The following is a 14017-nucleotide window of genomic DNA, read 5'->3' on the forward strand; positions in this document are numbered from 1 at the left end:
ACCTGGGTGAGTGCAGCCCCAATTATACTCAAGATGCTTAACACCAACCAGGACAAAGCAGCCTGACTGAATGGAACCTCATCCATTATCTTCAACATTCACTCCCTCCAACACAGATGCACAGTGGCAGCTGCTTGTACCACCACAAGATGCACTTCAGCAATGTAGCAAGTTTTCTTCGACAGCACCTTTCAAACCTGCAGCCTCCACCACCTAGAAGGACAAGGGCAGCAAATACGTGGGAACACCATCATCTGGAAGTTCCCCTCTAAACCACTCACCATCCTAACATGGAAATATTTGCGGGGCTCCTTCAATAACTGCTGGCCTCGTCAATGACACTCCTTCCATCAGCAAATAAATGTCACACTGGGCACACATTCAGAGGAGGCTGAAATCTTTGGGATTTCAGTGGATCTTTCCAGTTGCAGGAAAATAAACTGAAGGACTCCACCTTCTCCTCCTAGATAAACCGCCCTCATTGAACAACTGGTTTAACAAAGGACCAACCAATAATTCAGGATACAATCTCCTCGATCATATTTTAATCTTCAGTATTTATACATCAGAATCTTTTCACTCAAAAGCAGTAAATGGTATTTTAAAACAGGTTACAATTTTTTTAAAAAAAGCACTGTGCACATAAAATAACCTCAAAGATTAGAATAATACTTTTAAAAAATCAACCCACCTCCACCGAATTGAGATTCACTACGTGTATAATTGTACCACATCACAACTCAGCCTGTCGGATATTGTGTATCCCATTGTGACTCAAGGTTTGACAGGGTAGACGCAGAGGATCCCTCCCCTGGCTTGCGATTCTCTAGCATAGTCTCCGGACAAGGCGACGGTCATTTAGGAGTGAGGTGAGGAGAAACTTCTTCAAAGGGTTGTAAATCTTCGGAATTCTGTGGAGGATGACTTTATCCCATTGTGAGTCAGAGTGGGGATGACACTGAGCCATTGTGACTCCGTGTGGGGGAGACACTGTCTCATTGTGAGTCAGTGTGGGGATGACTATATTCCATTGTGAGTCAGTGTGAGGATGACTCTATCCCACTGTGACTCCGTGTGGGGAAGACAGTGTCCCATTGTGTGTCAGTGTGGGGATGACTCTAACCCATTGTGAATTAGTGTGGGGATGACTATCCCATTATAGCTCCGTGTGGGGATGACTCTATTGCATTGTGAGTCAGTGTGGGGATGACTATCCCATTGTGATTCAGTGTGGGGATGACTCTATCACATTGTGATTCAGTGTGGGGATGACTCTATCGCATTGTGATTCAGTGTGGGGATGACTCTATCGCATTGTGAATCAGCGTGGGGATGACTCTTTCCCATTGTGAATCAGTGTGGGGATGACTATCGCATTGTGAGTCAGTGTGGGATGACTCTTTCCCATTGTGAGTCAACGTGGGGATGACTCTATCGCATTGTGAGTCAGTGTGGGGATTACTATATCCCATTATGAATCAGCATGGGGGTGACTCTATCGCATTGTGAATCAGCGTGGGGATGACTCTTCCCCATTGCGAGTCAGTGTGGGGATGACTCTATCGCATTGTGAGTCAGTGTGGGGGTGACTCTATCGCATTGTGAGTCAGTGTGGGGATTACTATATCCCATTATGAATCAGCATGGGGGTGACTATCGCATTGTGAATCAGCGTGGGGATGACTCTTTCCCATTGTGAGTCAGTGTGGGGATGACTCTATCGCATTGTGAGTCAGTGTGGGGATGACTCTATCGCATTGTGTGTCAGTGTGGGGGTGACTCTATCACATTGTGAGTCAGTGTGGGGGTGACTCTATTGCATTGTGAATCAGTGTGGGGATGACTCATTCGCATGGGGAGTCAGTGTGGGGCTGACTCTATCGCATTGTGACTCAGTGTGGGGATGACTCTATTGCATTGTGAGTCAGTGTGGGGATGACTATCCCATTGTGATTCAGTGTGGGGATGACTCTATCACATTGTGATTCAGTGTGGGGATGACTCTATCGCATTGTGATTCAGTGTGGGGATGACTCTATCGCATTGTGAATCAGCGTGGGGATGACTCTTTCCCATTGTGAATCAGTGTGGGGATGACTATCGCATTGTGAGTCAGTGTGGGATGACTCTTTCCCATTGTGAGTCAACGTGGGGATGACTCTATCACATTGTGAGTCAGTGTGGGGATTACTATATCCCATTATGAATCAGCATGGGGGTGACTCTATCGCATTGTGAATCAGCGTGGGGATGACTCTTCCCCATTGCGAGTCAGTGTGGGGATGACTCTATCGCATTGTGAGTCAGTGTGGGGGTGACTCTATCGCATTGTGAGTCAGTGTGGGGATTACTATATCCCATTATGAATCAGCATGGGGGTGACTATCGCATTGTGAATCAGCGTGGGGATGACTCTTTCCCATTGTGAGTCAGTGTGGGGATGACTCTATCGCATTGTGAGTCAGTGTGGGGATGACTCTATCGCATTGTGTGTCAGTGTGGGGGTGACTCTATCACATTGTGAGTCAGTGTGGGGGTGACTCTATTGCATTGTGAATCAGTGTGGGGATGACTCATTCGCATGGGGAGTCAGTGTGGGGCTGACTCTATCGCATTGTGACTCAGTGTGGGGATGACTCTATCGCATGGGGAGTCAGTGTGGGGATGACTCTATCGCATGGGGAGTCAGTGTGGGGGTGACTCTATCCCGTTGTGAGGCAGTGTGGGGATGACTCTTCCATTGTGAGTCAGTGTGGGGATGACTCTATCGTATTGTGGCTCAGTGTGGTACGCCGTGGTGAATACGTCATTGTTTATTTTGTGCATGAGTCAACGTGTAGTCAGTGGATGGGTGATTGTTCAGAAGCCGCCGCGCTGCTGTTGAAGATGAATAAAATGATATCCTGTCAGCTCTCAGTGACCGGATACTGACATATTGCTAATTCTGCTGCCAAATTGACTGGGATTAATCCAATCTGGTTTATTCGTCCATGCAGCTGTTCCAAGTCAGCCTTCAGCTTGTATGATGGGCCGGAAATATTGGAAGTGTCCACATTGTATGATTCCAGAGTTTGGAGAAGATGTAAGAGAACATTCGATCTCACCAGAAGTCCCACAAGTGCAGGAAAAAGGTTGGCAGCATCTGGAAGGCCAAAGCAATTCACAAGTGGGAAATCTGCAACACAAACGAGAAGATTACTGTCCAGGGGTAGTGTAACAGCAACACCTCTAATTCAGTGTTCCAGAGTGTGAAAGGACAGTGTGTGACCCACTGTCCCATAGTGTGAAAGGACAGTGTGTGACCCACTGTCCCAGAGTGTGAAAGGACAGTGTGTGACCCACTGTCCCAGAGTGTGAAAGGACAGTGTGTGACCCACTGTCCCAGAGTGTGAAAGGACAGTGTGTGACCCACTGTCCCAGAGTGTGACAGGACAGTGTGTGACGCACTGTCCCAGAGTGTGAAAGGACAGTGTGTGACTCACTGTCCCAGAGTGTGAAAGGACAGTGTGTGACCCACTGACCCAGAGTGTGAAAGGACAGTGTGTGACCTACTGTCCCATAGTGTGAAAGGACAGTGTGTGACCCACTGTCCCAGAGTGTGAAAGGACAGTGTGTGACCCACTGTTCCATAGTGTGAAAGGACAGAGTGTGACCCACTGTCCCATAGTGTGAAAGGACAGTGTGTGACCCACTGTCCCAGAGTGTGAAAGGACAGAGTGTGACCCACTGGCCCAGAGTGTGAAAGGACAGTGTGTGACCCACTGTCCCAGAGTGTGAAAGGACAGTGTGTGACCCACTGTTCCAGAGAGTGAAAGGACAGTGTGTGTTTCACTGTCCCAGAGTGTGAAAGGACAGTGTGTGACCCACTGTCGCAGAGTGTGAAAGGACAGTGTGTGACCCACTGTCTCAGAGTGTGAAAGAACAGTGTGTGACCCGTTGTCCCAGAGTGTGAAAGGACAGTGTGTGACCCACTGTCCCAAAGTGTGAAAGGACAGAGTGTGACCCACTGTCCCAGAGTGTGAAAGGACAGTGTGTGACCCACTGTCCCAGAGTGTGAAAGGACAGTGTGTGACCCACTGTCCCAGAGAGTGAAAGGACAGTGTGTGTTTCACTGTCCCAGAGTGTGAAAGGACAGTGTGTGACCCATTGTCCCAGAGAGTGAAAGGACAGTGTGTGACTCACTGTCCCAGAGAGTGAAAGGACAGTGTGTGACCCACTGTCCCAGAGTATGAAAGGACAGTGTGTGACCCACTGTCCCAGAGTGTGAAAGGGCAGTGTGTGACTCATTGTTCCAGAGTGTGAAAGGACAGTGTGTGACCCACTGTCCCAGAGTGTCAAAGGACAGTGTGTGACTTACTGTCCCAGACTGTGAAAACGCAGCGTGTGACCCTCTGTCCCAGAGTGTGAAAGGACAGTGTGCGACCCACTGTCCCAGAGAGTTAAAGGACAGTGTGTGACTCACTGTCCCAGACTGTGAAAGGACAGCGTGTGACCCTCTGTCCCAGAGTGTGAAAGGACAGTGTGACTCGCTGTCCCAGAGTGTGAAAGGACAGTGCGTGACCCACTGTCCCAGAGTGTGAAAGGACAGTGTGTTTCACTGTCCTCGAGTGTGAAAGGACAGTGTGTGACTCACTGTCCCAGAGTGTGAAAGGACAGTGTGTGACACACTGTCCCAGAGTGTGAAAGGGCAGTTTGTGACCCACTGTCCCAGGGTGTGAAAGGACAGTGTGTGACCCATTATCCCAGAGAGTGAAAGGGCAGTGTGTGACTCACTGTCCCAGAGAGTGAAAGGACAGTGTCACTCACTGTCCCAGAGTGTGAAAGGACAGTGTGTGACCCACTGTCCCAGAGAGTGAAAGGACAGTGTGTGACCCACTGTCCCAGAGAGTGAAAGGACAGTGTGTGACCCACTGTCCCAGAGTGTGAAAGGACAGTGTGTGACGCACCGTCCCAGAGTGTGAAAGGACAGAGTGTGACCCACTGTCCCAGAGTGTGATCGGACAGTGTGTGAGCCACTGTCCCAGAGAGTGAAAGGACAGTGTGTGACTCGTTGTCTGAGTGTGAAAGGACAGTGGGTGACCCGTTGTCCCAGAGTGTGAAAGGACAGTGTGAGACTCACTGTCCCAGAGTGTGAAAGGACAGTGTGTGACTCACTGTCCCAGAGTGTGAAAGGACAGTGTGTGACCCACTGTCCCAGAGAGTGAAAGGAGTGTGTGACCCACTGTCCCAGAGTGTGAAAGGACAGTGTGTGACGCACTGTCCCAGAGAGTGAAAGGACAGTGTGTGACCCACTGTCCCAGAGTGTGAAAGAACAGTGTGTGACCCACTGTCCCAGAGTGTGAAAGGACAGTGTGTGACTCACTGTCCCAGGGTGTGAAAGGACAGTGTATGACCCGTTGTCCCAGAGTGTGAAAGGACAGTGTGTGACCCACTGTCCCAGAGAGTGAAAGGACAGTGTGTGACCCACTGTCCCAGAGTGTGAAAGGACAGTGTGTGACGCACTGTCCCAGAGTGTGAAAGGACAGAGTGTGACCCACTGTCCCAGAGTGTGAAAGGACAGTGTGTGACTCACTGTCCCAGAGTGTGATAGGACAGTGTGTGACCCACTGTCCCAGAGAGTGAAAGGACAGTGTGTGACTCGTTGTCTGAGTGTGAAAGGACAGTGGGTGACCCGTTGTCCCAGAGTGTGTAAGGACAGTGTGTGACCCACTGTCCCAGAGTGTGAAAGGACAGTGTGTGACCCACTGTCCCAGAGAGTGAAAGGACAGTGTGTGACCCACTGTCCCAGAGTGTGAAAGGACAGTGTGTGACGCACTGTCCCAGAGAGTGAAAGGACAGTGTGTGACCCACTGTCCCAGAGTGTGAAAGAACAGTGTGTGACCCACTGTCCCAGAGTGTGAAAGGACAGTGTGTGACTCACTGTCCCAGGGTGTGAAAGGACAGTGTGTGACTCACTGTCCCAGAGTGTGAAAGGACAGTGTGACTCACTGTCCCAGAGTGTGAAAGGACAGTGTGTGACCCACTGTCCCAGAGTGTGAAAGGACAGTGTGTGACTCACTGTCCCAGAGTGTGAAAGGACAGTGTGTGACCCACTGTCCCAGAGTGTGAAAGGACAGTGTGTGACCCACTGTCCCAGAGTGTGAAAGGACAGTGTGTGACCCACTGTCCCAGAGTGTGAAAGGACAGTGTGTGACCCACTGTTCCAGGGTGTGAAAGGACAGTGTGTGACTCACTGTCCCAGGGTGTGAAAGGACAGTGTGTGACCCACTGTCCCAGACTGTGAAAGGACAGCGTGTGACCCTCTGTCCCAGAGTGTGAAAGGACAGCGTGTGACCCTCTGTCCTAGAGTGTGAAAGGACAGCGTGTGACCCACTGTCCCCAGAGTGTGAAAGGACAGTGTGTGACTCGCTGTCCCAGAGTGTGAAAGGACAGTGCGTGACCCACTGTCCCAGAGTGTGAAAGGACAGTGTGTTTCACTGTCCTCGAGTGTGAAAGGACAGTGTGTGACTCACTGTCCCAGAGTGTGAAAGCGACAGTGTGTGACCCACTGTCCCAGAATGTGAAAGGGCAGTGTGTGACACACTGTCCCAGAGTGTGAAAGGACAGTGTCACTCACTGTCCCAGAGTGTGAAAGGACAGTGTGTGACCCACTGTCCCAGAGAGTGAAAGGACAGTGTGTGACCCACTGTCCCAGAGAGTGAAAGGACAGTGTGTGACCCACTGTCCCAGAGTGTGAAAGGACAGTGTGTGACGCACCGTCCCAGAGTGTGAAAGGACAGAGTGTGACCCACTGGCCCAGAGTGTGATCGGACAGTGTGTGAGCCACTGTCCCAGAGAGTGAAAGGACAGTGTGTGACTCGTTGTCTGAGTGTGAAAGGACAGTGGGTGACCCGTTGTCCCAGAGTGTGAAAGGACAGTGTGAGACTCACTGTCCCAGAGTGTGAAAGGACAGTGTGTGACTCACTGTCCCAGAGTGTGAAAGGACAGTGTGTGACCCACTGTCCCAGAGAGTGAAAGGAGTGTGTGACCCACTGTCCCAGAGTGTGAAAGGACAGTGTGTGACGCACTGTCCCAGAGAGTGAAAGGACAGTGTGTGACCCACTGTCCCAGAGCGTGAAAGAACAGTGTGTGACCCACTGTCCCAGAGTGTGAAAGGACAGTGTGTGACTCACTGTCCCAGGGTGTGAAAGGACAGTGTATGACCCGTTGTCCCAGAGTGTGAAAGGACAGTGTGTGACGCACTGTCTCAGAGTGTGAAAGGACAGTGTGTGACTCACTGTCCCAGAGTGTGATAGGACAGTGTGTGACCCACTGTCCCAGAGAGTGAAAGGACAGTGTGTGACTCGTTGTCTGAGTGTGAAAGGACAGTGGGTGACCCGTTGTCCCAGAGTGTGAAAGGACAGTGTGTGACTCACTGTCCCAGAGTGTGAAAGCGACAGTGTGTGACCCACTGTCCCAGAATGTGAAAGGGCAGTGTGTGACACACTGTCCCAGAGTGTGAAAGGGCAGTGTGTGACTCACTGTCCCAGGGTGTGAAAGGACAGTGTGTGACCCATTATCCCAGAGACTGAAAGGACAGTGTGTGACTCACTGTCCCAGAGAGTGAAAGGACAGTGTGTGTCCCACTGTCCCAGAGAGTGAAAGGAGTGTGTGACCCACTGTCCCAGAGTGTGAAAGGACAGTGTGTGACCCACTGTCCCAGGGTGTGAAAGGACAGTGTGTGACCCATTATCCCAGAGAGTGAAAGGACAGTGTGTGACTCACTGTCCCAGAGAGTGAAAGGACAGTGTCACTCACTGTCCCAGAGTGTGAAAGGACAGTGTGTGACCCACTGTCCCAGAGAGTGAAAGGAGTGTGTGACCCACTGTCCCAGAGTGTGAAAGGACAGTGTGTGACGCACTGTCCCAGAGAGTGAAAGGACAGTGTGTGACCCACTGTCCCAGAGTGTGAAAGAACAGTGTGTGACCCACTGTCCCAGAGTGTGAAAGGACAGTGTGTGACTCACTGTCCCAGGGTGTGAAAGGACAGTGTATGACCCGTTGTCCCAGAGTGTGAAAGGACAGTGGGTGACCCACTGTCCCAGAGAGTGAAAGGACAGTGTGTGACCCACTGTCCCAGAATGTGAAAGGACAGTGTGTGACGCACTGTCCCAGAGTGTGAAAGGACAGAGTGTGACTCACTGTCCCAGAGTGTGAAAGGACAGTGTGTGACCCACTGTCCCAGAGTGTGAAAGGACAGTGTGTGACCCACTGTCCCAGAGTGTGAAAGGACAGTGTGTGACCCACTGTCCCAGAGTGTGAAAGGACAGTGTGTGACCCACTGTCCCAGAGAGTGAAAGGACAGTGTGTGACTCACTGTCCCAGAGAGTGAAAGGACAGTGTGTGACTCACTGTCCCAGAGAGTGAAAGGACAGTGTGACTCACTGTACCAGAGTGTGAAAGGACAGTGTGTGACCCACTGCCCCAGAGTGTGAAAGGACAGTGTGTGACTCACTGTCCCAGAGTGTGAAAGGACAGTGTGTGACCCACTGTCCCAGTGTGTGAAAGGACAGTGTGTGACCCACTGTTCCAGGGTGTGAAAGGACAGTGTGTGACTCACTGTCCCAGGGTGTGAAAGGACAGTGTGTGACCCACTGTCCCAGAGAGTGAAAGGACAGCGTGTGACCCGTTGTCCCAGCGTGTGAAAGGACAGTGTGTGACCCGTTGTCCCAGAGTGTGAAAGGACAGTGTGTGACCCACTGTCCCAGAGTGTAAAAGGACAGTGTGTGACTCACTGTCCCAGACTGTGAAAGGACAGCGTGTGACCCTCTGTCCTAGAGTGTGAAAGGACAGTGTGTGACCCACTGTCCCAGAGTGTGAAAGGACAGTGTATGACTCACTGTCCCAGACAGTGAAAGGACAGCGTGTGACCCTCTGTCCCTGAGTGTGAAAGGACAGTGTGTGACTCACTGTCCCAGAGTGTGAAAGGACAGTGTGTGACCCACTGTCCCAGAGTGTGAAAGGACAGTGTGTGACTCACTGTCCCAGAGTGTGAAAGGACAGTGTGTGACCCACTGTCACAGAGTGTGAAAGGACAGTGTGTGACCCTCTGTCCCAGAGTGTGAAAGGACAGTGTGTGACTCACTGTCCCAGACTGTGAAAGGACAGTGTGTGACCCTCTGACCCAGAGTGTGAAAGGACAGTGTGTGACTCGCTGTCCCAGAGTGTGAAAGGACAGTGTGTTTCACAGTCCCAGAGTGTGAAAGGACAGTGTGTTTCACTGTCCCCGAGTGTGAAAGGACAGTGTGTGACTCACTGTCCCAGAGTGTGAAAGGACAGTGTGTGACTCACTGTCCCAGAGAAAGGACAGTGTGTGACTCACTGTCCCAGAGAGTGAAAGGACAGTGTGACTCACTGTACCAGAGTGTGAAAGGACAGTGTGTGACCCACTGCCCCAGAGTGTGAAAGGACAGTGTGTGACTCACTGTCCCAGAGTGTGAAAGGACAGTGTGTGACCCACTGTCCCAGTGTGTGAAAGGACAGTGTGTGACCCACTGTTCCAGGGTGTGAAAGGACAGTGTGTGACTCACTGTCCCAGAGTGTGAAAGGACAGTGTGTGACTCACTGTCCCAGAGTGTGAAAGGACAGTGTGTGACCCACTGTCACAGAGTGTGAAAGGACAGTGTGTGACCCTCTGTCCCAGAGTGTGAAAGGACAGTGTGAGACTCACTGTCCCAGACTGTGAAAGGACAGTGTGTGACCCTCTGACCCAGAGTGTGAAAGGACAGTGTGTGACTCGCTGTCCCAGAGTGTGAAAGGACAGTGTGTTTCACAGTCCCAGAGTGTGAAAGGACAGTGTGTTTCACTGTCCCCGAGTGTGAAAGGACAGTGTGTGACTCACTGTCCCAGAGTGTGAAAGCGACAGTGTGTGACCCACTGTCCCAGAGTGTGAAAGGACAGTGTGTGACTCACTGTCCCAGAGTGTGAAAGCGACAGTGTGTGACCCACTGTCCCGGAGTGTGAAAAGACAGTGTGTGATTCACTGTCCCAGAGAGTGAAAGGACAGTGTGTGACTCACTGTCCCAGACTGTGAAAGGACAGCGTGTGACCCTCTGTCCCACAGTGTGAAAGGACAGTGTGTGATTCACTGTCCCAGAGTGTGAAAGGACAGTGTGTGACCCATTGTCCCAGAGTGTGAAAGGACAGTGTGTGACTCACTGTCCCAGAGTGTGAAAGGACAGTGTGTGACCCACTGTCCCAGAGTGTGAAAGGACAGTGTGTGACCCACTGTCCCAGAGTGTGAAAGGACAGTGTGTGACCCACTGTCCCAGAGTGTGAAAGGACTGTGTGTGACCCGTTGTCCCAGAGAGTGAAAGGACAGTGTGTGACCCACTGTCCCAGGGTGTGAAAGGACAGTGTGTGACCAACTGTCCCAATGAGTGAAAGGACAGTGTGTGATCCACTGTCACAGTGTGTAAAAGGACAGTGTGTGACCCACTGTCCCAGAGTATGAAAGGACAGTGTGTGACCCACTGTCCCAGAGTGTGAAAGGGCAGTGTGTGACCCACTGTCCCAGAGTGTCAAAGGACAGTGTGTGACTTACTGTCCCAGACTGCGAAAACGCAGCGTGTGACCCTCTGTCCCAGAGTGTGAAAGGACAGTGTGCGACCCACTGTCCCAGAGAGTTAAAGGACAGTGTGTGACTCACTGTCCCAGACTGTGAAAGGACAGCGTGTGACCCTCTGTCCCAGAGTGTGAAAGGACAGTGTGTGACTCGCTGTCCCAGAGTGTGAAAGGACAGTGTGTGACCCACTGTCCCAGAGAGTGAAAGGACAGTGTGTGACCCACTGTCCCAGAGAGTGAAAGGACAGTGTGTGACCCACTGTCCCAGAGTGTGAAAGGACAGTGTGTGACGCACTGTCCCAGAGTGTGAAAGGACAGAGTGTGACCCACTGTCCCAGAGTGTGATCGGACAGTGGGTGACCCGTTGTCCCAGAGTGTGAAAGGACAGTGTGTGACTCACTGTCCCAGAGTGTGAAAGGACAGTGTGTGACTCACTGTCCCAGAGTGTGAAAGGACAGTGTGTGACCCACTGTCCCAGAGAGTGAAAGGACAGTGTGTGACCCACTGTCCCAGAGTGTAAAAGGACAGTGTGTGACCCACTGTCCCAGAGTGTGAAAGAACAGTGTGTGACCCACTGTCCCAGAGTGTGAAAGGACAGTGTGTGACTCACTGTCCCAGGGTGTGAAAGGACAGTGTATGACCCGTTGTCCCAGAGTGTGAAAGGACAGTGTGTGACCCACTGTCCCAGAGAGTGAAAGAACAGTGTGTGACCCACTGTCCCAGAGTGTGAAAGGGCAGTGTGCGACGCACTGTCCCAGAGTGTGAAAGGACAGAGTGAGACCCACTGTCCCAGAGTGTGAAAGGACAGTGTGTGACTCACTGTCCCAGAGTGTGAAAGGACAGTGTGTGACTCACTGTCCCAGAGTGTGAAAGGACAGTGGAAGTGAAAGGACAGTGTGTGACCCACTGTCCCAGAGTGTGAAAGGACAGTGTGTGACCCACTGTCCCAGAGTGTGAAAGAACAGTGTGTGACCCACTGTCCCAGAGTGTGAAAGGACAGTGTGTGACTCACTGTCCCAGGGTGTGAAAGGACAGTGTATGACCCGTTGTCCCAGAGTGTGAAAGGACAGTGTGTGACCCACTGTCCCAGAGAGTGAAAGAACAGTGTGTGACCCACTGTCCCAGAGTGTGAAAGGACAGTGTGTGACGCACTGTCCCAGAGTGTGAAAGGACAGAGTGTGACCCACTGTCCCAGAGTGTGAAAGGACAGTGTGTGACTCACTGTCCCAGAGTGTGATAGGACAGTGTGTGACCCACTGTCCCAGAGTGTGAAAGGACAGTGTGTTTCACAGTCCCAGAGTGTGAAAGGACAGTGTGTTTCACTGTCCCCGAGTGTGAAAGGACAGTGTGTGACTCACTGTCCCAGAGTGTGAAAGCGACAGTGTGTGACCCACTGTCCCCGAGTGTGAAAGGACAGTGTGTGACTCACTGTCCCAGAGTGTGAAAGCGACAGTGTGTGACCCACTGTCCCGGAGTGTGAAAAGACAGTGTGTGACTCACTGTCCCAGAGAGTGAAAGGACAGTGTGTGACTCACTGTCCCAGACTGTGAAAGGACAGCGTGTGACCCTCTGTCCCAGAGTGTGAAAGGACAGTGTGTGATTCACTGTCCCAGAGTGTGAAAGGACAGTGTTTGACCCATTGTCCCAGAGTGTGAAAGGACAGTGTGTGACTCACTGTCCCAGAGTGTGAAAGGACAGTGTGTGACCCACTGTCCCAGAGTGTGAAAGGACAGTGTGTGACCCACTGTCCCAGAGTGTGAAAGGACAGTGTGTGACCCACTGTCCCAGAGTGTGAAAGGACTGTGTGTGACCCGTTGTCCCAGAGAGTGAAAGGACAGTGTGTGACCCACTGTCCCAGGGTGTGAAAGGACAGTGTGTGACCAACTGTCCCAATGAGTGAAAGGACAGTGTGTGATCCACTGTCACAGTGTGTAAAAGGACAGTGTGTGACCCACTGTCCCAGGGTATGAAAGGACAGTGTGTGACCCACTGTCCCAGAGTGTGAAAGGGCAGTGTGTGACCCACTGTCCCAGAGTGTCAAAGGACAGTGTGTGACTTACTGTCCCAGACTGCGAAAAAGCAGCGTGTGACCCTCTGTCCCAGAGTGTGAAAGGACAGTGTGCGACCCACTGTCCCAGAGAGTTAAAGGACAGTGTGTGACTCACTGTCCCAGACTGTGAAAGGACAGCGTGTGACCCTCTGTCCCAGAGTGTGAAAGGACAGTGTGTGACTCGCTGTCCCAGAGTGTGAAAGGACAGTGCGTGACCCACTGTCCCAGAGTGTGAAAGGACAGTGTGTTTCACTGTCCTCGAGTGTGAAAGGACAGTGTGTGACTCACTGTCCCAGAGTGTGAAAGGACAGTGTGTGACTCACTGTCCCAGAGAGTGAAAGGACAGTGTGTGACTCACTGTCCCAGAGAGTGAAAGGACAGTGTCACTCACTGTCCCAGAGTGTGAAAGGACAGTGTGTGACGCACTGTCCCAGAGTGTGAAAGGACAGAGTGTGACCCACTGTCCCAGAGTGTGATAGGACAGTGTGTGAGCCACTGTCCCAGAGAGTGAAAGGACAGTGTGTGACTCGTTGTCTGAGTGTGAAAGGACAGTGGGTGACCCGTTGTCCCAGAGTGTGAAAGGACAGTGTGTGACTCGCTGTCCCAGAGTGTGAAAGGACAGTGTGTGACTCACTGTCCCAGAGTGTGAAAGGACAGTGTGTGACCCACTGTCCCAGAGAGTGAAAGGACAGTGTGTGACCCACTGTCCCAGAGTGTGAAAGGACAGTGTGTGACGCACTGTCCCAGAGAGTGAAAGGACAGTGTGTGACCCACTGTCCCAGAGTGTGAAAGAACAGTGTGTGACCCACTGTCCCAGAGTGTGAAAGGACAGTGTGTGACTCACTGTCCCAGGGTGTGAAAGGACAGTGTATGACCCGTTGTCCCAGAGTGTGAAAGGACAGTGTGTGACCCACTGTCCCAGAGAGTGAAAGGACAGTGTGTGACCCACTGTCCCAGAGTGTGAAAGGACAGTGTGTGACCCACTGTCCCAGAGTGTGAAAGGACAGAGTGTGACCCACTGTCCCAGAGTGTGAAAGGACAGTGTGTGACTCACTGTCCCAGAGTGTGATAGGACAGTGTGTGACCCACTGTCCCAGAGAGTGAAAGGACAGTGTGTGACTCGTTGTCTGAGTGTGAAAGGACAGTGGGTGACCCGTTGTCCCAGAGTGTGAAAGGACAGTGTGTGACCCACTGTCCCAGAGTGTGAAAGGACAGTGTGTGGCCCACTGTCCCAGAGTGTGAAAGGACAGTGTGTGACGCACTGTCCCAGAGAGTGAAAGGACAGTGTGTGACCCACTGTCCCAGAGTGTGAAAGGACAGTGTGTGACTCACTGTCCCAGGGTGTGAAAGGACAGTGTGTGACTCA

The 14017-nt window shown here is 51.8% G+C and overlaps 1 protein-coding gene across 1 annotated transcript in view; it reads right to left on the reverse strand.

The window, feature by feature from the left end:
• Window positions 1–530: 530 nt before the first annotated feature.
• LOC140410951 (tRNA (32-2'-O)-methyltransferase regulator THADA) overlaps window positions 531–14017 on the reverse strand; it is a 496539-nt gene continuing 483052 nt past the window's right edge. The window contains exon 31 of the mRNA XM_072499809.1: window positions 531–3175. Within this exon, the coding sequence (XP_072355910.1) occupies window positions 2907–3175 (269 nt within the window). The 3' untranslated portion in view covers window positions 531–2906. The remainder of the gene's footprint in view (window positions 3176–14017) is intronic.

This window comes from Scyliorhinus torazame, chromosome 1, assembly GCF_047496885.1.
Source record: "Scyliorhinus torazame isolate Kashiwa2021f chromosome 1, sScyTor2.1, whole genome shotgun sequence".
Classification (NCBI taxonomy): domain Eukaryota; kingdom Metazoa; phylum Chordata; class Chondrichthyes; order Carcharhiniformes; family Scyliorhinidae; genus Scyliorhinus; species Scyliorhinus torazame.